This window comes from Monodon monoceros, unplaced genomic scaffold, assembly GCF_005190385.1.
Source record: "Monodon monoceros isolate NGI ecotype Baffin Bay Population unplaced genomic scaffold, NGI_Narwhal_1 Super_Scaffold_9, whole genome shotgun sequence".
NCBI classification, from domain to species: domain Eukaryota; kingdom Metazoa; phylum Chordata; class Mammalia; order Artiodactyla; family Monodontidae; genus Monodon; species Monodon monoceros.
The window spans coordinates 55,034,514-55,058,498 of NW_021703786.1; the positions used below are offsets into that span (position 1 = coordinate 55,034,514).

At 32.9% G+C, this 23,985-nt stretch overlaps 1 protein-coding gene across 3 annotated transcripts in view; it reads left to right on the plus strand.

The window, feature by feature from the left end:
- SUZ12 (SUZ12 polycomb repressive complex 2 subunit) overlaps positions 1 to 23,717 on the plus strand; it is a 39,297-nt gene extending 15,580 nt beyond the window's left edge. For all 3 annotated transcript variants that reach the window (XM_029210671.1, XM_029210672.1, XM_029210673.1), the window contains 12 exons: positions 1,131 to 1,180; positions 4,840 to 4,925; positions 6,706 to 6,937; positions 8,052 to 8,145; positions 12,360 to 12,465; positions 15,869 to 16,046; positions 17,532 to 17,623; positions 17,847 to 17,990; positions 18,476 to 18,633; positions 19,017 to 19,215; positions 19,694 to 19,773; positions 21,420 to 23,717. In XM_029210671.1, coding sequence (XP_029066504.1) covers positions 1,131 to 1,180; positions 4,840 to 4,925; positions 6,706 to 6,937; positions 8,052 to 8,145; positions 12,360 to 12,465; positions 15,869 to 16,046; positions 17,532 to 17,623; positions 17,847 to 17,990; positions 18,476 to 18,633; positions 19,017 to 19,215; positions 19,694 to 19,773; positions 21,420 to 21,765 — 1,765 coding nt within the window. In that variant the 3' untranslated portion in view covers positions 21,766 to 23,717. The remainder of the gene's footprint in view (positions 1 to 1,130; positions 1,181 to 4,839; positions 4,926 to 6,705; positions 6,938 to 8,051; positions 8,146 to 12,359; positions 12,466 to 15,868; positions 16,047 to 17,531; positions 17,624 to 17,846; positions 17,991 to 18,475; positions 18,634 to 19,016; positions 19,216 to 19,693; positions 19,774 to 21,419) is intronic.
- Positions 23,718 to 23,985: the final 268 nt, after the last annotated feature.

Below are 23,985 nucleotides of genomic sequence, written 5' to 3' on the forward strand. Positions count from 1 at the left end.
ACTTTTCTTAGTACTGTTTTAGAAATGCCCTTCAGGACCTCCACCCTGTAGTTTTTTTTAGCATACACTTGCATAGATTACCTCACTAAGAAAATAGAGGCATCCTCACATCTTCTGTTGAAATATCTCACTTACCTCCTGTTTGTCTAAGAAGAAGAGTCCTGGGCAAAGTTACAAAGCTAACCTCTTTATAATATGTCCTTATTTCCAGTCATTACTTGTTCCTTAACGCTCTCTTGCCTCAAAGTCTTTATATAACTCTTCCCCTCTGATTATAAATGGGTAGATTGTCACCACCATTTTAAAAAAAACAAAAACATACCCTTTATTGATCCCTATTGCCCTTTTACTGCTATTTACTTTGATTCTTTAGTCAATTTCTTGAGTAAAAGTACTGCTTCCCTTTTCCCAACATCTGTTCTGGAAAGTTATGAATGGCTCCTGATCACGAGATAGATTTCTCTTTTTCCAGTTTAAAGGTACTACAAAAGCCTGTTGATGTTTTTATTTATTCTAGCACAACTTAATAGTTTTTCCATTGGTAGTAAATATTTTTCAAAACAAAAGGATCATTATAGTTTATGCTTCCTTTTCATTGCTTCTAAAACTAAAAGTGAAAATGACAAGTTGAAACAGTAAATTACAAATCTGTAGCAGATTTGTGATTGTATATTTCATCCCTAATTGAAGTAGAAAGTGATGGTTCTGCATCATTTGTTAGGAGGTTGAAATTCCTAGCTTGAAAATACTCAAACACTTTTGCCTGGATTCAGCTACCATTTTGACAGGTGGGAAGGGAAAACCTGTCCCCATTTTATAGGTAGAACACTAATGCACAGTAAATTATCTTGCCTCTTATTTGGTGGTCTGTTTTTTTCTGCCTTGCTTCTTTGGTGTTTTTGTTTGTGTGTGTGTGTGTACGTGTGTTTTTAATGTGTATAAACACACTGTTTTGGATGTCATACTTAACAGGGAGAGCATGGGGTCATGGACTTGAACAGAGTTAAGAATTAGACAGCCAAATATTTATAAATTAGCTGAAGTAGCTTTGCTTTCAGTGTTATATTTTAAAGTTTAGGTTATTTTTATTATAGAATATTAAAGTGATAAAAATTTTTTGTTCTGTTTAGCTTGTCAGCTCATCTGCAGCTTACATTTACTGGTTTCTTCCACAAAAATGGTATGTACTTAAACATATTGGCATTCTTACAACAAAACACCTTTGTGACTGAAAAATAAAATTGCGTGTAAATTCATAAAATTATATTTAATGGAAAAGATGGTGATGTTGATAATTTAATTTCTCTTTAGTGGATTTCTCCAACAGTTTCAATTATTGCTTTATTTGGTCAATGGTGGGATATGGAGGAGGTAACTTGCAACTCATTAAACTTTAAAAGTAGTAGTTCTTAAATTTTAGTGTGTGTAGAAACATTTTGACAGTTTGTTTGAAATACGTATACCTGGACCCTACGGGGACTCAGATCTAGCAGGGTTTTGGTGGAGCTTAGGAGTCTGCATTTTAATAAAGCACCAAGGTAATTCGGAGGTACGTTGTCTGAGGAACAAGTTTTAAGAAACTCTGGCTTTAAAAAAAGAATGTGAAAAAAAAAAAAAAGAATGTGTCAATATATATGTGTGTAACTGAGTCACTTTGCTGTACAGCAGAGGTTGGCACAATATTGTAAATCAACTACACTTAAATAAAAATAAATAAATAAGAAACTCTGCCTTAAAAGTTTTTAAAAATTGTAGGTAGACTTTATACATAAGGTTGTGTTCATCGCCTGGTTTTCTTATTGCTGTCTTGCTGTCTAAGTTTTAAGTAGATTTTTAAATTATTAAAATAATCAGTGCTGTGTGGGATCACTCTTGAGAAGGTAAACGTTAGCTTCATCTGGCTCATATCTAAATAGATGAAATTCCAGCTCTTACCGCTCAACCGTACCTTTTAGGGCTCTAAGTATTGCCGTTTAAAAAATGGTGTGTAACATTATCTTACCCAACTCAGAGCCATCATCTTTCCAAAGATCGTAAGTAGAAAATAATGGGAAGGACTTGTAATGAAATTAAATTTCTTAGATTTTTTATTTCCAAAATTTTTCGAACTTTAAATTATAAAGACTTATGATGAGAATTGTAGTTAATTGCCTTAGAACCTGGAATAGGTGAAGAGTCTCCTGAGTAGAACCCTTTTCTGCATAAACATTTTGAGGTTTTTTTTGTTTGTTTTTTGTTTTTTTTTTTGCGGTACACGGGCCTCTCACTGCTGTGGCCTCTCCCGTTGCGGAGCATAGGCTCCGGATGCACAGGCTCCGGATGCGCAGGCTCAGCAGCCATGGCTCACGGGCCCAGCTGCTCCGCGGCATGTGGGATCCTCCCGGACTGGGGCACAAACCCGCGTCCCCTGCATCGGCAGGCGGACTCCCAACCACTGCGCCACCAGGGAAGCCCTTGAGTATTTTTTTAATACAATAATAAAACAACTGAAACAACCACTGCGCCCAATGGGATATATCAATGTGTTAGATATTATATAAAGAAAATTATATAGTCTTAAATGTTACTTCATTAAAAGAGGTGAAAGCGTACTGGGTAAAGTTTCAGTTGGTTTCAGAATGGATAAAATGCCTCTAGGCTTGTCCATGTTAAATTTGTGTGTGTATCCTTTAATAATCATGTAATGGAATAAAACCTTTATAAGAAACAGGTCAGGTTGGTCATCCTTGGTATTGTTTAGTAAAAAACAAAGTTCAATAATAAGCAGAATGGTTATATTAGAACAGTTTGATAACTAACCAGGTTTTTAATGTAAGAAATTTGAAGTCTGGTCATATCTGTGTTAGCAGTTAATGTAACGTTACTTCTAGTTTTGCCTTATATCTGGTCTATTTTTTTATATAGAAGTAACCTCAGTAGCATTTTCATGTTTTTTTCCTCCTAAATCATTTATAATCATCTTGTAGAGTTCATATTTCTAATCATTCATCATACTTGGTCTTCTGTGATACTTAAAAAGTACATGAACTCTTAATACTTTAGAAGCTTATAATTTGAATTTTATAGGTTTGTTAGCCCTTTGTTCTCGGACTTCTATAAAACATATAAATTATTCATCACTGAAATCATTATGGATATTAATCGAATAATATTTAATATTATTTGATTAATAGTAATTAAATTTACTTGAATTAATTAGTTGAAATTAACTGGAACATGGTACGATAAACTTTTTTCCCATCTACATGACAAAAAAGTTCAAAAATTGCACAAATTCACTTGAACTTTATTTTCTTGATATTACTGAAGTAAATGAGAAAGTAAACTCTGTTGATACTTCTATTTCCAGAAAATAATTTCCCATTATAACTTTGAAATTAGTGGAAGTTGGAAAGAAGCAGATATATTGCCTCCCTTGTCTATTCAAGGTATATTTGTAGTTTTTTTTTTAAGAAATAATATTTTTAAGAAATCAGGATAGAAAAGCAACATCACAGTCCCTAAAATATGATTATTTTTTCTTTTGTTTTTAAATGAAGACTTTTGTTTAGCAGTTACTACTTGAGACTGCTTAGAATGAATACACAAAGATTATTAGGGTACTGTTTTCATGGTGAGTATTGTTCAGAGAGTATTTTTGTTACTGCATTTTAGATATTTGGTTATTTTATGGTATATTAAATTATTTTTATTCTGGATGCAACTTTCAAGAGACTGATTGAAATGTATTGTATGTATACACCCTGAGTAAGAAGAATGTTTTCAAGTAGAAAGAAGTATTGTCCAAAATCTCAGAACAAAAATTATTTTATTTCTGTATATGTTTATGGATTTATCTATAATATATAGAGAACTATATAGAAGTACATAGTAGTTCGATATATTAGGAACTTGATGAATGAATGATTAAATATTTAAGTTTTTTGGACTATTAATGCCTTTGGGATTAAAGACAAGCTGTAGGGAAGTATTCTGGAACCTTAATTTGCAGAAGCCTTTGTTAGTTCATTGATATAGAGAATGTAGACTATTACTTTAAAATTAAATTTCCTAAACATTATAAACCAAGAGATTTCCCTAGGTAGTAAATAATATCTTGATTTTTGCTATCCTATTTAGGCATGTAAGTTTTATGTTTAATATTTTTTGAAAACTTTTTAAAATCCCTTTGGTTATAAGTTTTGATCAAATCAAAGAGCCTTTTAGTGGGCTTCCCTGGTGGCACAGTGGTAGAGACTCCGCCTCCCGATGCAGGGGACACGGGTTCGTGCCCCGGTCCGGGAAGATCCCACATGCCGCGGAGCGGCTGGGCCCGTGAGCCATGGCCGCTGAGCCTGCACGTCCAGAGCCTGTGCTCCGCAACAGGAGAGGCCACAACAGTGAGAGGCCCGCGTACCGCAAAAACAAAAAGAACAAAACAACAACAACAAAAAGAGCCTTTTAGTTTAAATATCTGAGCATTCAAAATGAAATGAAATATGTAAAATAGTAACCAGTTCAATTTAAATGTATCTTAAACTAAATAATGTTTCTAATAGATTTTAGAAGAAGGAAAAAAAAATTTTAATGTTTATTTTGTGTGTTAACCTCTCCTGAACTATTTCATTTGTGCTTTCTACTAAGAAGCCTTAACTGCATTTGTCAAGGTTGAAACTGATTTTGGGAAAAAGGAACGAGTAAACTTCTGAGAAGACTTCATTATAGGAAGTCTTTTTTGTAAATTCTCAGACCTCTTAGGAAAATGAATACTATTTTTTTAAAATAGATTTTAATCACTTCTCGGCCTTTTGGCTAAGATCAGGTGTAAAATAGATTTTAAAGTATTGATTTTCTATTTAGATAAGCCATCACAAAATTCAGAAAATGAACAAAATTCTGTTACCCTGGAAGTCCTGCTTGTGAAAGTCTGCCACAAAAAAAGAAAGGTAAGGTATAGGATGATACTGGTAGATGAAATGGAATAGTTTTTTTCATTGAATATGTTTATGCATATATATTGTTTATGCATATAAACCTTAAAAGCTTTTAAATATGTTGATGGCTGAATTGTAAATCTGATAACCTCTTTTGCCAACCTCCCATATCTTCATGTTTTTTCTAATCTGCCTGTAGGTATCTGCATAAAACTTTCTGTTACAGGAGTATGACAGTGAAGGGAAGAAGCTATCTTTTAGCATCTTAGGACATAAATTCAGTTGCTTCCTGCCACTCCAGTCTCTTAGCTTATTTGTTTTAGCTATTTGTACACATTAATGTTTTAAATAAGGGCTAAGAGAGAGTTTTTCCCAAAAGGATTATCTTGTAACACTACTCTCAGGCAAAGAAATTTCTGTTTCTAGCATTATCAGCCATTAACTTATAAATATATTGCTTCAAATTTTTATTTATAAGATGAAATCATTTCACCATGGAAACAAGTATTATGGTGGTTAAATTTCCTGGGCAACCCACCAAAGCCAACAGATATACTTTTAGTAGCCTTAAGTCCTTGGGTATTTTAAGAATGGGCGGGAATTCCCTGGCGGTCCAGTGGTTAGGATTTCATGCTCCCACTGCAGGGGGCCTGGGCTCGATCCCTGGTCCGGGAAGTAAAATCCCACAAGCCATGTGGTGAGACCAAAAAAAAAAAAAAAAAATGGAATGACCTGTATAGAGGTTCTGATTGCTCATGCTTTTCCAAAATCAATCACAGTAAGGTGATATGGTGAAAACTGTGCTAGAGCGTTGGTATGGAATAGACCAAGGTGATGGGAGACAGCAGTGTAAGCATTAAAAACTCTATAAAGTTAGTTAGTAATACTCCACGCTCCCACCCAACCCCCATACACAACAAGTATTGATGTGAAAATTCAAGATAATATTATTATTTAGGCAAAAAAATGTGCCTGTAACTATAGTATGGTCCTTTTTGTGTTAAAAAAAAAATAATAGGCGTAAATGTTTTCTTCAAAGGATATATACAACCAATTGCTAATATTAGTCTTCTCTGGAGTATAAGACCTGGGGGATGGAGGAGACTTTTATTTTTCTCATTTTATATTCTTGTAGAGCAGAATTTTAAGACCATAGCATGTATTCTGTTTGTTTTCAAAAAGAAGCTACCTAAAATAATGTACTATATTTTCTTGTTAAAAAGGTCTTCTGCATCTTGCAATTTTTCAGCTTTGCTCTTTCAGCATAACTCTAGTTATAGAATTACAGAATATTACTCATAAGATAATTAATGTTACTTCTTATAAACAATATATTTAAATATATGGATTTACTATTTCTCAGTGTTGTTGATAATGGGGTTATTGTAATAATCTTTTTTCATTTCTAACAGTCCTATGAGTCATTTTGTTAAAATAGAATGTTTAAGGGGAAAAGATTAATTTACATGAGTTGTAATATTTTAAGCATGGTTTTAGTTCTATATTTCTAACTTAAAACTTTCAGATGACCATCAGCTAAATATTAGATATACTATTATATCATTATTTTCATTATATTGAGGATATCCTCAATTGTGCTAATATTTGAAAGATAGTTGATCCAAATTTTCTTTTTGCTTCATCACAATTTTCAGACATATGGTTAGAATTTTAGCATGGCATTTGGAAATCATGGCCTATACCATATTTCCTATAGCTGTGATTAGAGGTTTTATTGTAATTCTTACAATTGCATATGCATAAATAAATATAATGATCTTTGCCTTTGCAGGATGTAAGTTGTCCAATAAGGCAAGTTCCTACAGGTAAAAAGCAGGTGCCTTTGAATCCTGACCTCAATCAAACAAAACCTGGAAATTTCCCGTCCCTTGCAGTTTCCAGTAATGAATTTGAACCTAGTAACAGCCATATGGTGAAGTCTTACTCATTGCTATTTAGAGTGACTCGTCCAGGAAGAAGAGAGTTTAATGGAATGATTAATGGAGAAACCAATGAAAATATTGGTAATTTTTATTTTAATAATTTTACTAGATTTTGTTGTTGGAGATTATTAAGGTGATCAGTGAAAATGATTGAACTAATACATCTTCGTAGTATTCATAATTGTGTACAGAATATTTCTTTTTTTAGTTATTTTCATAATTATTTAGCGGGAAAAATGGTGCAGAACTAGAAATAAATGCATGTGTTCTAGTAGCATGGCCTTTATTTGCAAATCTCTTATAGTCTAATGAGATAATTAATTTTATGGTAGATTGGCCTTGCTCTTAGACTTTTGGCTATTGTGTTGTACTAGGTATTTAACCTGTAAAATTCTCATTGTTGTATGATGAAACATTTCATGCAGCAAAAAAAAAAAAAAAATATATATATATATATATATAAACACTGGATGGAAAAGACTGGTATTTAAATTAGTCTCTCAGCAAACAATGAATTCACTCCCGCCTCAACATTTTATTGTGAAAAATTTCATACATACAGAACAGACAAAAGAATTTGGTAGTGAACACCTATCTACCCACCACTTAGAGTCTACAGTTAACATTTTATTATACTTACCATACATCTATCCTTGTATCCTCCCAGCAGTTCTGAATCCACCTTTGAGGTGATCATTCAAACAACATATAGATGCTGGGGACACAAAGATGATTAAGAAATCCAGTTCCATCTTCCAAAGGCTCATAACCTAGAGTATGGAGATAAACATAAAATATAATTGCAGCTAAATGATATGTGGTATAATAGAGGTATTTGTGAAGTTCAGGGGAGAAGCACCTAGGAAGAAATAATCATTGAGTTTTGAAGTTCCTGGAAAGTAACCATGAATGAGGAGGTTTTTTTTCTCCTTGCCTAGCAATAAAGATCATTCTGAACAGAAAATAATATTTGCAAAATTGTGGGATTAATAATGTCAATGAATATCAAAAAGTAAGGACATACACATAAGGTTGAGACATAAAGTTGAAGAGTGTTTGGATATTATTATATTGTAACTTAAGTTTATTTGTACCTCATTTGGGATAAATGTAGTATGTTATGTGAAGGGACTATATATCATAAGTATGTTTTTGCTTGAATATTTGATTCATGAGAAATGTTTGTCAAATTCAGATGTCAATGAAGAACTTCCAGCTAGAAGAAAACGAAATCGTGAAGATGGGGAAAAAACATTTGTTGCACAAATGACAGTATTTGATAAAAACAGGTAATGTTGATGGACAAGCAAGGCTCCCATGTTTTAGAAATGTTTTTATTTTGAAGCAGAATATAGTGGTGATACTGTTTCTTTGCCTTTGTTTCTCTTTATTCTTATGGATGAAAAAAGAAATTTGCAAATACTGAACTTTTCTCTTTATCACGTAGAAAGCAATAAACACATATGAGGAACTATTTGAACGGCTCAGTTAAGATTGTTTATTCAGCTAGTATTTTCTGAGTGTCTCCTCTTTGTCAGACATTGTTTTAGGCGGTGAGAAGGCAACAAAACCCCTGCCCTCATGGAGCTTAACTTCTAGTGGAGGAAACAGACACCACCCCCCAAAATTGTATCAACTGATGTCACTTAGTGGGAATACTGTGAAGAAGAATAAAGAGAATAAATGGTGGTTTTTGTAGAGAAAGCCTCTGAGAAAAGGTCATATTTGAGCAGAGACCTGAATGAAGTGGGCCCCGTGCAAATCTTGAGATTATGTATTTACTAGAATTAAGGAAGAAAAGTGTGTAATCATCATTGTGTGGCTCTGTGTGCATTTGGCACAAGGTAGCAAGGAACACTTGGATTTATAATCATCTCTGCAGTTTTCGTTTGGGAATGAAGCACCTTAGTGCCAGTAAAAGAACCTCTGGGAAGCAAATACAGCATTCTTTTTTGATAGGGTTGGAGGATGAAACCTATAATACGTCATGATTTCTTGTCCTAGGCTGCTCACTGGTAGTTAACACAGTTCACTGTTAGGTATAGGAGAAAGAGCCAAGAAAAGCAATTAGTGTTTCTCCTGCTCTTTAAAAAGTAAATTGTTGCTTTAATGTAATCCACTTATTAGCTGCTAGGGTAAAGAAAGGTTATAGGGCTTTTAATGGGAAAGCAAAGGTGATTAGGAATAATGCCATGGATTTTGCTACCATATTGTCTTAGAATATATCACTTAATGTCGCTTAATGTTACCGGCAGAAACCAATATAGTGTTTTTTTTAAAGTCAGAAATTTGAATGTGGATCAAAAATTTAAATGGAGAACAACAGAAACATATATGCTAGGAGATAGGGGTTGTGTCTGTGGGAGAAGCAGTTAGGCTGTTGTTGCACACTGGGCTTCATCAGTGTTGGTAAATGTTCTATATATTTTAGGCAGCATGAGGGGAGGGGTACATTATATTCTTTTAAGAATTCTTTCTACCTTATATTAACATATTCCTTGTACGTTAAAACAAAAAAACTGCTTTTTTTAAAAAGTACCAAGAGGAAATCATGGGAGAATTTTCTCCCAACTTTTGAAAATTTCCAAACCTATAAAAAAGTTGAAAGAACAATACAGGTAGTAATTAATACCCATGTACCCTTCACCTAGATTCATCAGTTGTTAACATTTTACCACATTTGCTTTATTTGTGAGTGTATTTTTGTGACAAACCATTTGAGGGTTAGATCATGACACTGGATTTCATTCCTTATTCATAAACACTTCATTCAGCGTATATCTCATAAGAGCAAGCAAGGACATTTCCCTCCATAACCACAGTATGCCTATCATATTCAGGAAATTTAACATGATACAAAAAATAGAATACTCTCTCCCCAGTTTCCTCGATAATGTCCTTTTCTGTTCCCCACTCACCCCAGTCAAGGATTGCGATCTGTCAGTTGCCATATCTATTCAGTCTCCTTCAATTTGGAACAGTTTTCCAGCCTTTTTTTTTTTTTTTTTTTTGCCTTTTATAACAACACTTTAAATACAGGCCTGTAGTTTTGCAGAATGTCTTTCAATTTGGACTTTTGTGATTGTTTCTTTATGTTTAGATTCGGGTTAAACATTTTGGGCAGGAACACTAACTGGTGATGTGTTCTTTGTGCACGTCACAGACACAGCTGATATTAGGTTTGATCACTTGGCTAAAGTGGTATTTACCATATTTCTCCATTTTAATGGTCCCTTTTCACTTTAATTAATATGCAACCTCTGTAATAATTAATACATGAAACTGGATAAATGTCCTTTTGCTCCCAAGTCTTTTTCTTTTAACCCAATAGTTTAGCATCCATTGATGATTCTTACTTGAGTAAATTATTCTGTGGCTGTGGCCACATGGTAACTTTCTATCAATTCTTCCATGTTTGGTTTGTTGGCATTTTTCTGTGAAGAAGAGCGTTCCTTCTCTCAACCTTTTTTTTTAAATCAGTATGGATTAACAAATTCCAGTTTTATTCAGTCTGTTTTAATCTATTGATGTTGCTATTTTAATGCTCAAATTGTCCCAAATTTTGTCAGGAGGAGCCCTTCCAAGCAGGCTCCTAAGTCCGTTTGACTTGTTTTTATTTATTTATTTCCTTGTTTTGTGGAATATTCTAGATAGTCCAGGCTTTACATTCTCCTTTTCCTACCTCTGCTCTGGAATTGGCTATTTCTTCAAAGGGTCGTAGTTCCTTTCAGTAGAGGAGAAGTATTTGCCAACCAAGATCTGAGGAGTTAGATGTTATAAAAATTCTTTTTATAATCTCTGAGAAGCTAAAGTCTCCTTAAAGAATGACCAAAATTCAAAAGCCATATTGAAAGAGTATGAAATATGGAGTGAAATAAGAAAACTTCTTCTGAAAACAAAAACGCCATCATAAGCCAAGTCAAAATAAAGATGACAAGTCAGGAGAAAATTAATTTCAACTCATAATGTATATAGATAGATGCCTCATTCCTTTAATATAAAAAGATTATACTAAGTAAAAAGAAAACCACAGGCCAATAGAAGAATGAGGAAGGGATATCATGAAAATGTTTACAAGAAAAGAAAATATATATGGTTTTTAAACAACTAAAAGGTAAACATCTGAATGTAGAAGTACACTGAGATGTCATTTTTTCACTTACCAGTTTGACAGATATCAAAAAACTTGATAAAGCACTGTTGATGAGGCTGTGGGGGAAAAGGGCCTCTTCATACACTACAGGTAGGAGAGTACATTGGATTGTAGCTATCACGTGTTCAGCCATAAAATAGAATATTATGTAGTCATGTAAACATGCAGGAGGAGGAAAGTCCTTTCCATTTTAGAAGTATATACTAATGTATTACCTATTCAAATTAGTAAATAAAATAAAATTATTTTTAGAATTAATATTCTAAAAATATTAAGTTGAACAGCCTTGTTGATATATTATGAAGTAGAATAAATTCAGTAGCACAGCATAAAGACAAAAATTCTTAAGGCTCAAAATCATTCGGTGTTAAGAGTCAGACTTTGGAGACAGATTACCTAGATTCTGTTGCTAGCTCTGGCTACTCACTGTGTCATCTTAAGGCAAGTTATTTAACCCTCTCTATGCCTCAGTTTCTTCTGCACAATGGAGTAATAGCATCTACTTCATAGAGGTGTTGGGAAGATTAAATGAACTCTGTAAAGTCTAAAATAGTGCCTGGCACATAGTAAGCACTCAATAAATGTCAGCTAATACCACCTAACAGAATTTCTCTAAGACTGATGAATAGATGCCAGATTCTTGATATACAATTAATTATTGAGTATGGTTGAAGAATGGTATTTAGGTTAGTAGTGTTTAATTGTATGGAAAAAATAACATAAACTATGTATACACACACAGATATGTACACACACATTAAAACTATACTGTGAGTATGGGTAGAATTTAATCGATTCTTTGATTCAACCAGTATTCCATTTATTCATTCACCTATGAAATGTTTATTGAGCACCTATATGTGCCAGGTGCCCCCCAGGATCTTACAGTTAATTAGTTTACTGTTCAAGTATAAAAGTCAAGAATTCTAGTTCAAGTACTTACAGTAGTTAAAGATAACAGAGACATAATTCTTAGCGGTTCCCTAAGGCAAGTATTGTAACACCGTTGTTACCTTGTTTTTAAAAGTATAAAGCCTGCACACATGCTTTATACTTAACGTTTAAAACTTAGCAAGTTTTAAGACCTTAGGCATATTATACTTTTAAGTGTTTAAAGTTACATCTGAGTAGCTACAGTAATGAAATAATTCTCTAGTAATAATTATCAGTACAAATCATTAAAATTTCTTTTGTCAGGAATGGAGTGTAGGTATATTTTTAAGTCTTGTTGGGTATGTAAGCTAGTTTATAAATTTAATAAATGCTTTTTAGTATAAATCTAAAGATGTAGAATTTGTGTACTTACAATAATACTCAGGTTACTTTAAAGTGTATGTGTTTGTCTAACAGGCGCTTACAGCTTTTAGATGGGGAATATGAAGTAGCCATGCAGGAAATGGAAGAATGTCCAATAAGCAAGAAAAGAGCAACATGGGAGACTATTCTTGATGGGAAGGTATGGACTACTTAGAAGACTGAGCACGTTATAGTTATGAACTCCCATTTTTGATTGATGTTTTCTTCCCCAAATGCAAATTCACACTGGAAGGAATTCATGTTGGAAGGAAGAGTCCTTTTTTTTATACTTTGAAAAACACAAGTCAGAATTATCTAGTCAGAGTATTTAATGGAAGGCATCATCCTTGGAACCAGACTGCCAGCTTCAAATCTCCACTCCTAGCTATGTGGCGTCTGGCAAATTACTTAATCCCCTGTGTGTCTCGGTTTTCTCATTTGTGAAAAGAGGCACAGAATTGATGGGTTAAATGAAATGATTAAAGATGCTTAGCACCGTGCCTGGCATAAAATAAGTGCTCAATAAATGTTAACTGATATTTTAAATTCCATTCATAGTAACAGCAGGTAACATATGACTAATAAATTTATCAAGAAATCTTCAAATCTTAGATGAAGCAGGCTTAAAATAACTCAGAATTCTAAGAGACTTAAAAAAATAAATAGGCATACATACATTTCTTGGATAGGCAGACTCAGCAGAATACTAATGTCATTTATTTCTAAATATATTAGATCAGTGTACCAGCACAAGCAAAATCCTGATTTTTTTTTAAGCCTTAAAAAATTAGTCTCAAGTTAACCTAGAACAATATGTAATAATACTAAGGAAAATTATGGAAAAGTTTTCTGAGAACCTTTACTTACCAGATAATAGAACATAGTATAAAGTTAAAAGAACTTAAATTTATGGTAAAATCTTAGCAATAGATAAGCACATCACTGAAGCGTAGTCTTGAAATAGTTTCCTGTATATTTTGAATTTAATCTATGATAAAATTGGTGTTAGATCTGTGTGGGAAGGATAAACTGTTCATTATCCATGTGACAGAATTGGTCTCTAGCCTTCTGGAAATAAACTTAGACCTAATAAATTCCAGAAGGCTCATAAATGTAAATGTGAAAATTAACACTATATAACTTCAGAAAAAAATATAGGTGAATATTAATCTTGCTATGAGGAAAAGCCCTTCTAGGTATGCTACAAAAGCTAGAAAGCATAAAATAAAAATGGCTAAAGTGAATCATATACTGCACAAATCTAAAGTTAAAAGCAAATGATGGACTGGGGCTAATATTTGTAACATAACAAAAGGCTAATATGAATATGCAGTTAATAAAAACATAAGCAATCTAATTAGAAAAAAAGGGTAAAGAACAGTCTGACAGTTCTTAAAGCAACAAATATAGATGACCAGTAAGCCTTTTAAAAAGATATTCAGCCTTACTAGTATTCAAAGATGCAAACAAAATCAGAGATACTACTTTTGACTACTAGTTTGACAACAGTTAAAAAGGGTTGACAGTTTCTAGTTGGAGACGTGAGGACACATGCTCTCAAATAATGCTTTAATGTAAGAATAAGTTGGTATAACCTTATTGGAGGGCAGACTGGCGATACGAATAATAATTTTAATTGTGTATATAATTATTAAGTTTTATGTAACAGTTAATTTTCATTCTACAGTTTTGTCACAAGGTAGTAACTGTTTAACTGAAAAGATGTAGATTACAAGTCTTGCCTGAAAATTTTAAATAGTGAAAAATTGGAAACACCTTAACTCTAAAAAGATAGCCATTGAAAGAACAATACTTTGACAAGAAGATCCCCATGATATTTAATTTTTATATAATAATACATCCACCTTTTATAAAATTAATCATAATAGTGGTTACCTCTAGGTGATGGGATTTTAAATAATTTTTATTTCTTTATACGTATCTACAGTGGTTGAATTTTCTGCAGGTATATTATCTTTCTGTTTTAAATTTCTTTTTTAAAGTTTGTTACGTTTATCCATGGGAAAATAAGGATTATTATATGAGTTGTTGGATTTTCCCAAGAAATTGAGGCAATATGAAATGGGTATCCTTTTAAGTCAGGTCATATAGATTTGCTTCTTTTTAACAGCTCTGTGTTATTCTTTTAAATAATGTCCCATAATTTACTAAACCAGTGTCACTTCAATGGATAATTTGATTATTTTAATTTTTTTTACATTTTCAAAAATGTTGTAGTGAGTATACTTGTATTGGATTGACCAAAAAGTTCGTTCAGGTTTTTCTGTAAGATCTTAATGGAAAACCCAAACGAACTTTTTGGCCAACCCATACATGTATCTTTTTGCACTGCAGGTATTTTTATAAGATAAATTCCTAGATATGGACTCACTGTGTCAAAATTGGTTTATATGATTACACTTTCACTTCATTCCATCTAAAATTATAGTTTTAAGAGGATTATTTGTAATAAAGATGTAGAGGGAGATTAGACTTGTGTGGCAGTAAAAATAAATAGGAGCCCATTGAAGGTTTCTGTAAAAGGGAATAGCATGAAAGCAGTCTTTCAGAAGATTATTTGGATATGGATTGGGAAGTAAAAATTAGAAGCTGGGAGAGCAGCTAAGATACTGTACTAATAAGATAGTAAAGATCTATACTTGATGATTATGTAAGAAAAGCAGAAGCAAGAATAGGGGTCAAGTGTAATTCTGAAATTTTTAGTTTAGGGTCACTAGTAGACTGATAGTGCTTGGAACAAAAATAATTGTGCCTGAGAAGGAAAGAAAAGATAATGCGTTCACGTCTAAAAACATATTTTAGTTCAGGGTGACCTTGATATCCAAGTGGCAGTGTTTAGAGCTCAAGTATAAAGAATGGAGAACCAATTTGGGATCATCTGTCTAATGGGTAAATCCTTGAGGATGGGTGAAGACTCAGGCATATGGCTAAATGTTAGCTAGGAATTAAGGAGGCCAAGAGAAGAGTGGTTTTATAAGTGACTAGAGGTGGAGGAGGAAAGCCAAGATAGTTCAGTGTCCTAAAATCCGAAGAAGAGAAGTAAGGGCAGTCAGTGAAGCTGAGAGAAGTCAAGGAAAATTACTAATTGTTTTAATAATCATTCAGTTTACACAAAAAAAGTAATTGGTCATCTAAGAGAGGTTGCAGACCAGCAGGCTTTGGGTATCATAGTTTTTAGTTTTTTGTTTTAATTTTTAAATTACCAACAAATAAAAATTGGAATATTTCTCTTGGAAACTTGGAAAAAGATCTGAAAATCTGGCTGTGTTGGGCTATTGTTTGTATGGGGCAACAATTCAGCAATTGCCAATAAGTAGTCACTCTTGTAGACAATCTGAGCCCTCCAGTACTACAGGCTCTACTGCACTGTACATTATTTTATTTGCCTGGCCATCCATGTAGGCATTTGGGGTTTTTAAGGAAAAATCTCTTAAGTCAAATTCACATTAACATGTCATAATAAATATTTTCTTTTTACTCCTACAATTTCTTTCAGTTCATTATTTGGAATCTTCACTGTTTTCATGTTTTTTCTTTTTAAGAGACTGCCTCCATTTGAAACATTTTCTCAGGGACCTACGTTGCAGTTCACTCTTCGTTGGACAGGAGAGACCAATGATAAATCTACAGCTCCTATCGCCAAACCTCTTGCCACTAGAAATTCAGAGAGTCTCCATCAAGAAAACAAGTCTGGTTCAGTTAAACCTACTCAAACTATTGGTATGAAAACTTTGCTGTCAAAATAATGCTTTGCAGAGTTAGGACTTAGGCTTTAGATTAATTAGTTTTTGTTTTGCTCCAGTAATCTTTGGGAAATATTATTTGACTTATTAGGTATATTGTGAGTAAATTAGGGTTCTCCTGTTATTAGTCCTTTATTCATAACCTTTGTGGGAATTTTGGGGTTTTTTTGGTTTCTTTAATTTTATAAGTGTGGTATAGTATATAGGATATATGCCGTATACTATTATAACACCTCCAAATGAGGTTTATAGATAGCCTTATGTCAGTTTAGGGTTTTTCCATTAAATAAATTTGTCTCCATTAAATAAATTAAATAAATTTGTCTCCATTAAATACATTAAATAAATAAACTCATGAGAAAATGATTGTTTTTCAGAGCTTTTTAGATGTTGGAATTGCAGCTTTAAAGGGCTTAGGAACTGTATGCTTTTAAAAATTCATATAAAAATTTGTTTATGTTATGGAAGTGACTTCATTATTTCAGAGTGTTTGTACAATTTTAGGGCTGGAAAAGGATCATCATAACCTGAATTTTACCAGGTTAAATTTTGCAGTAAATTTTTAAGAGGAAAAACATTTACAAATTGTAGCAGTTAGCTCTGCTAAGGCCCAGGTTGCAGTATTCTTTCATTTTGTTTATCTGCCTGATAAGAACACTGTCCTTGACCTGAGAGCATCCGTATGTTTTTATCTAAGACTGTTTAAGAAGGCAGAAGGCTTAAGACAGCTGTCTTTGATATATACCACTCATGTCCATTAATTGTGTGCAGGTCACTGTAAGTCAGATTCAAGAGATAAAAGAAATGACCCATGTCAGAGGAAAGATTTCCCAAGTAAATTGTGGTCTGGGCACTTCTCAAAGAATTCTGTGGCCAAGTAGATAAAAGAGTTTCAAAGAAACTGAGAAGAAGAGTTTTATACAAAATTGTACATATGAAATGATTACTTATGTCAGAGGAAATAAAAATCTTTATTTTTAAGTCAGTAAAGTAATACACTGGAATTATTAACAAATGATTGTCTTTTGGATTTGGAATGATCTTAGTGCAATCACTTTAATTTCTGTTAAACCAACACTTAGTGGATATCTGCTCACTGCTGTGCACTGGGAATACAAAGTCCAATCAAAACCATACTCTGACCTCAAAGTGCTGAAAGCATTACAGTGACTACATATAATAATTACTTGGGGTTACTTTTAGAATGTCTTAGGACATTATAGGTGGTTTTTAAAGGAAAAAAAAAATGGCTCCTGCCAATAAAGACCTTACTATCTGACTAGGGTTGCTGATTAAGGGGATTGTTCCCCTGAACATCAGTTGAGGGTGAGAACAAACATTGTATTAAATACCACAAGAAGAATTTTGTGAAACCTTTATTGTTTAATTATTTTCACAAGATGTATTACTTCACTTTTAAGAAGCAACTATTTTCATTAAATATAAAAGTGTATGTTTTCAGCTGTTAAAGAATCGTTGACTACAGAGCTGCAAACAAGAAAAGAAAAAGATACTTCAAATGAAAACCGACAAAAATTAAGAATATTTTACCAGGTAAACATAGCTGACCCTTCTTTTTTAAGTAATCACGAGATGCCTTTGTTTTGCATGTTATATCTGAAATATTTTGGCATATTTAAATAAAAAGAATGCCTCTGACTTGATTTTCCTTTTAAATTGTTTTAACTATTTTTAAAGGTAATATTGAAACAAAATAACTTGAGATATGTAAGTGGAGATTTGCTGTTCTTCTTTTTGTCTTCTGTTATTTTTAAAGTTCCTTTATAACAACAATACAAGACAGCAAACTGAAGCAAGAGATGACCTGCATTGCCCTTGGTGCACTCTGAACTGCCGCAAACTCTACAGCTTGCTCAAACATCTTAAACTCTGCCATAGCAGGTTTATCTTCAACTATGTGGTGAGTGACTTTCATCTTTTCTTACTCATAATATATTATACATTATAATACAATTTGACTTTCAGAAATTGTACTTTGTGCAAAATACCAAAATCTCTACACTGATGGATTGCTTATGCATGAATTAACAGTGAATGAACGATTCAGAGTTTATGTATATTTGCACAGTACACCTATAATGACTCACATAATCCTCACACCAGCTCTGAATTAAGTGGTAATTTCCTTATCCTTGCTCAGTCAAGAAATCATTTGTACGAAGTTACCAAGCCAGTAAATGGCACAGCCAGGATTATAACACAGATCTTTTTGACTCCAGGTCTTCTGACTTCCTGTTCACCATGCTGGTATGCCTAGCGTATTTTAGTTTTTGAAACATTAAGAACCCACAAGTACTTTTTAGTTAATTAAGTTGGAAGGATAGGTATTTAAGTTAGGATAATTAATATTTTCTTTTCCTAAACACCTTGCCATTTTTGTTACAGTATCATCCAAAAGGTGCTAGGATAGATGTTTCTATCAACGAGTGTTATGATGGCTCCTATGCAGGAAATCCTCAGGATATTCATCGCCAACCTGGATTTGCTTTTAGTCGCAATGGACCAGTAAAGAGAACACCTATCACACACATTCTTGTGTGCAGGTAGGTAAAAAAGTCATACAACAAAAATTTATTCTGACTTCTATTGATGATGTTGGAGGAATAAAGGGAAGCCAGACAAAGCTACATTTAGGTGGGAATCCTTATTTCAGTATTAGCTAAGTCTCTGGGGTGGTATACTGCTGTGTAACCCTCCCTCGGCTCCTGTTTCTACAGAGGTTTTCTCACTTGCTCCTTACAGCTTTTTCCTGTGTTGTTAATGTTGCTACTGCTCTAGTGGTTATAGGGGGATTCAAGTGTCTCTCAGTGGAAGTTTGTGTGTGCATACCTAGGTAGAAACCTGTGGGAATGGAATGTACTCTATTTGGGGGGGTGTGAGCCTTCTCTGTGTTACTTAACATTACATCAACATTGCTTTTCATTAGGCCAAAACGAACAAAAGCAAGCATGTCTGAATTTCTTGAATCTGAAGATGGAGAAGTGGAACAGCAACGAACATACAGTAGTGGACACAATCGCCTGTATTTCCATAGTGATACTTGTTTACCTCTCCGTCCACAAGAAATGGAAGTAGATAGTGAAGATGAAAAAGATCCTGAATGGCTAAGAGAAAAAACTATTACTGTAATTATTATTATTGTTGCTGTTATCATCATCATTATCGTTGACAATGACTTTAGAATTTTATGATTAAATGATTTTTGTTTGAAAACTAGTAATTGTTTAATATGAATTACATTTTGATTTAGTGTAAAGGAGCTTTTTCTAAATTAAGGAATTCAGGAATCTACAATTTTTATAATTGTGTCATTTTGACAGTAACCAACTAAAGGAAATACAGATTTTCTTCTTGTGATTCTGTATTGTGTTTTTTCGTTTTATTTAAAGGTAACTATTGTCATAACATAGAATTTCCCTTTTAAAGTTACTACCTAAATAGATGATTTTAAGAAACATTGCCACTTTGCTATATAAGTTGTGGTATTTTTAGTTGCAAAAACTTCCATTTTTGACATTCTCACAATTTTTTCTTAGAAATACCAATTATACTTATTCTGTATCTAACAGATATTTTTTCTTTTTCTCTTTTTTCTTTTTAAAGCAAATTGAGGAATTTTCTGATGTTAATGAAGGAGAGAAAGAAGTGATGAAACTCTGGAATCTCCATGTCATGAAGCATGGGTAGGGTATTTTTAATTCAGATATTCCACTTCCTTTACGTTCTTTTTGTTGCTTCACAGTCTATAAATCTGTTAGAATCTTACTTAAAATTCTGTTTAGATATAATTTGTCCTAAATATCCTAATTCAAGTATTATAAAGAAAAAATGGTTATCCTCAAAGAATGTTTAAGGAAGGTGCTAGCTCCATCTAACAGCAGGTTTTTATTTAATGTCCTTTTTTAAAAAAAAAAATAATCCAATGTTTATTCCTTTTATTGCTAGGGGATACATAAATAATATGCCATGTGCTACACACCTGGAATTCCTGGAAACTATTTATCACACTTATTGCCACAATTTTTAAAAATTGCTTAATTATTCAGAGTAAAATATAAGCAGCTTTTCTGATTTCTTATTACCATTTCATAAAGCTCAAGGTAGAACGATCCTTATTTCTTGTGCCTTTGTGGCTGAAGCATTGTTTTTCCTGCAGATCTGCTTCCTTCCCTATGTGAACTATTTACCTGTCAGTACATATATTTTTCTTCTCTACCTTCATTAGTATTAGATCCTCATATAAGGCTTTCTTGTATAGCACAAGCAATGTAAGGTTTTTTCATTTATAGTTAAATGAAATAAGTGGGAGAGGGCACTTTTGTTTCCTTACTCTTGGGGAGTGAAGAGGAGTTGGTACATAACTTCTAGTCCAGATGTCTGGGTGCATGGCCTATAGCCTTTTTTTTTGTAAACTGCTTTGAGCTAAGAGTAGTCTTCACATTTTTAGTGGGTTGTAAAAAATTAAAAAGAGGAAGACAACAGAGATCATATATGGCTTGCAAAGCCTAAAATATTTACTATCTAGCCTTTTACAGAAAATATTTGCCTGATCCCTGGTCTAGTCACTAAAACTTAGTTATGAGTAAAGTATGTATATGGAGGCTTGCCTGAAATCTGTTTTTCCTTTTGTCCTGATATGCCAGTTTCAAGATAGAATTCTAGTCAGATTACTTAATTGAGTTCTGTTTTAATTCCTGATCGAAATCTGTTAGCATAACAACTACTGGGTTCATGATACACTGGCATTACAGACTGGCAGGTATTTGGTAAACTATTTGGATTTTATCAGATCTGCAGGCAGGCTTTTACAGGCTCTGTTAGAGTCTCAAGTTTCAGTGGGTAACTGAGCAGCCTTCTCCAATTTTAATTTGCTTCTCTCAAATTTTATTCCTTGCTTTCCACCAAAACAATCACACTGTACCACATTTGTTGTGACATCTTCATCTTTTCAGAGGTTTACCATGAACTGAATGTAGAGGAAACACTGCTTCTGATATAGGAAACTGAGAGAATAGTATTATATAGTTAATAAAAGTGGTGCTGGCAAGAGAAAATGTTTTATACTTTTAACTGCTGAGTTCCTAATTTCGTTAGGAAAAACAGAAATGACATCTATTTAAGTTCTGGTTAAATTAAATGTTTAAATTTCTAAGACTGTAAGCTCATTCAGGTGATTGAATCTCAGATTCACTATAGTTTTACTACTTGTTAAGTCATCACTTAACTGGATTTGGATATAGTCTTAATGTTCTATAATGGTTATCACTGTGGCATTTGACAGAAATGCTTTATATTGCTATTGATGTTTTGTGTTGTTTTTATTAAATAGGTTTATTGCTGACAATCAAATGAATCATGCCTGTATGCTGTTTGTAGAAAACTATGGACAGAAAATAATTAAGAAGAATTTATGTCGAAACTTCATGCTTCATCTAGTCAGCATGCATGACTTTAACCTTATTAGCATAATGTCAATAGATAAAGCTGTTACCAAGCTCCGTGAAATGCAACAAAAATTAGAAAAAGGAGAATCTGCTTCCCCTGCAAATGAAGAAATCACTGAAGAACAAAATGGGACAGCAAATGGCTTTAGTGAAATTAACTCAAAAGAGAAAGCTTTGGAAACAGATGGTGTCTCAGGGGTTTCAAAACAGAGCAAAAAACAAAAACTCTGAAAAGGCCTAACCCCATGTTATGGACAAACACTGAAATTTCATTCTAGGGAATTCAGCCTCTAGGAAAGAGTCTTGTTTTTGTTTTTAGTCATAAGTTCCAAACAGGCACTGTCAGATGAAGTAAATGATTTCAACAAGGATATTTTTATCAGGGTTCTATTTCACTTCATTATGCAGCATTACGTGTATATCAGTTTTATTGATGTCATTAAAACATTCTCAAGTTTGAGCATGAAAAGCAATACTTCAAAGAAAGTATTTTTAACTTCAACAATTGTCTTACGAAATATATTGACTTGATAATCGAGAAATTATTTCATATATTTAAATTACAATGTTTTTTTGCAGTTGTGACTGGCTGTTTTTCTACTTTGTAATTGTGAGACATTTTCTTGGGGAGGGAAAATTAGAATGTGATTCCCTTTTTTAGAAATTGAAGATTTTTGTGAAATTATGTTACATTACTATTTGCAGTCAAACCTTGATCCTTGATTTTGAAATCATTTATCAATTGGGAATGAAAAATTATGACATATTTTACATGATGTAAGTTCATTTTACAATTTAAAAATAGCACTTCTTCATCTTACGCCTGTTTGGGAGCATGTTAATTTTTCACATTGTCAATGGTGAAATGTCATGTTGGCTTATAAGGTTACTGACCATCCATTTGTTTTTATGTGGATAATTTTGGTGCATTGCTCACCCAGTATATTTTTTTAAACTTGAACATTTTGCTGGGTTTTTTTGTTTCTTGTTTTTCTTTCCCAATTAGGTAATCACATGGAAAATTCAGCTGTCCATATCTCTTCATTAGGATTGTAAACCAAGGGAAGAAGGAGTTCGAGGTTTTTAAGATGCCACTTTTGAGGGAGGAAATGTTCTTATAAAAATGAACCAGAAAATGCTATAACTTTTTTTTTCTTCACAAGGATGTCTTCGTAATGTATTTCACGATTAGAATATCCAATACAGATAAGCTGACTTGAATCGTTTTGAGCAATTTTGCCCTGTGTTATATGTGTCTTATGCACATATTTGCAGTTGGATTTTCTCCAACAGAAAGTGGTTTCACTACTGGCACATTAACAAGCACCAATAGAGTTTTTGGTCCAACTCCAAGCACTGTGGTTGAGTAACATCACCTCAATTTTTTATTATCCTTAAAGATAAATGCATTTTCATATTCTTTATTTATAAAGGATCAATGCTGCTGTAAATACAGGTATTTTTAATTTTTTTATTTCATTCCACCACCATCAGATGCAGTTCCCTATTTTGTTTAATGAAGGGATATATAAGCTTTCTAATGGTGTCTTCAGAAATTTATAAAATGTAAATACTGATTTGATTGGTCTTTGAGATGTGTTTAACTGTGAGGCTATTTAACTAATAGTGTGGATGTGATTTGTCATCCAGTATTAAGTTCTTAGTCATTGATTTTTGTGTTAAAAAAAAAAATAGGAAAGAGGGAAACTGCAGCTTTCATTACAGACTCCTTAATTGGTAAGCTCTCCAAATGCTGAGTTACAGTAAACTCTGATTATGCCTCTGGATAGTGGATTTCGAGCATTTTTCTCGGGCTTTAATTTGCTAATAAAGCTGTGCACATATGTAAAAAGAAAAAAAAATAGATTATTTTAGGGGAGATGTAGGTGTAGAGTTATTGCTTATGTCATTTCTTAAGCAGTTATGCTCTTAAATGCTTAAAAGAAGGCTAGCATTGTTTGCACAAAAAGTTGGTGATTCCCTCCCCCAAATAGTAATGAAATTACTTCTGTTGAGTAAACTTTTTATGTCATCTTATAATAAAAGCTGAAAAAATCCCTTTGTTTCTATTTATAAAAAAAAAAAATTCTTTTCTATATGTACCCTTGTTAAGAGATTTTGAAGAAATCATGTAAGATGATAAAGCATTTGAATGGTACAGTAGATGTAAAAAAAAAAATTCAGTTTAAAAGAACGTTTGTTTTTACATTAAATGTTTATTTGAAATCAAATGATTTTGTACATAAAGTTCAATAATATAAAAGCTGTATTCTGTTTTGTTTTTGTTTTTTATTATTATGCATTGTCAATACATCCACAAAAATTGGGGCTCGGCTAAGATAGTAAGGATCCAAAAAAATTACACCCATCAGAGCTAATAAGAAATTAAGAGAAAAATTAACGTGAAATCCTGCTTTCAGTTCTAGTAACATCAGTTGCAACTAGTATGTT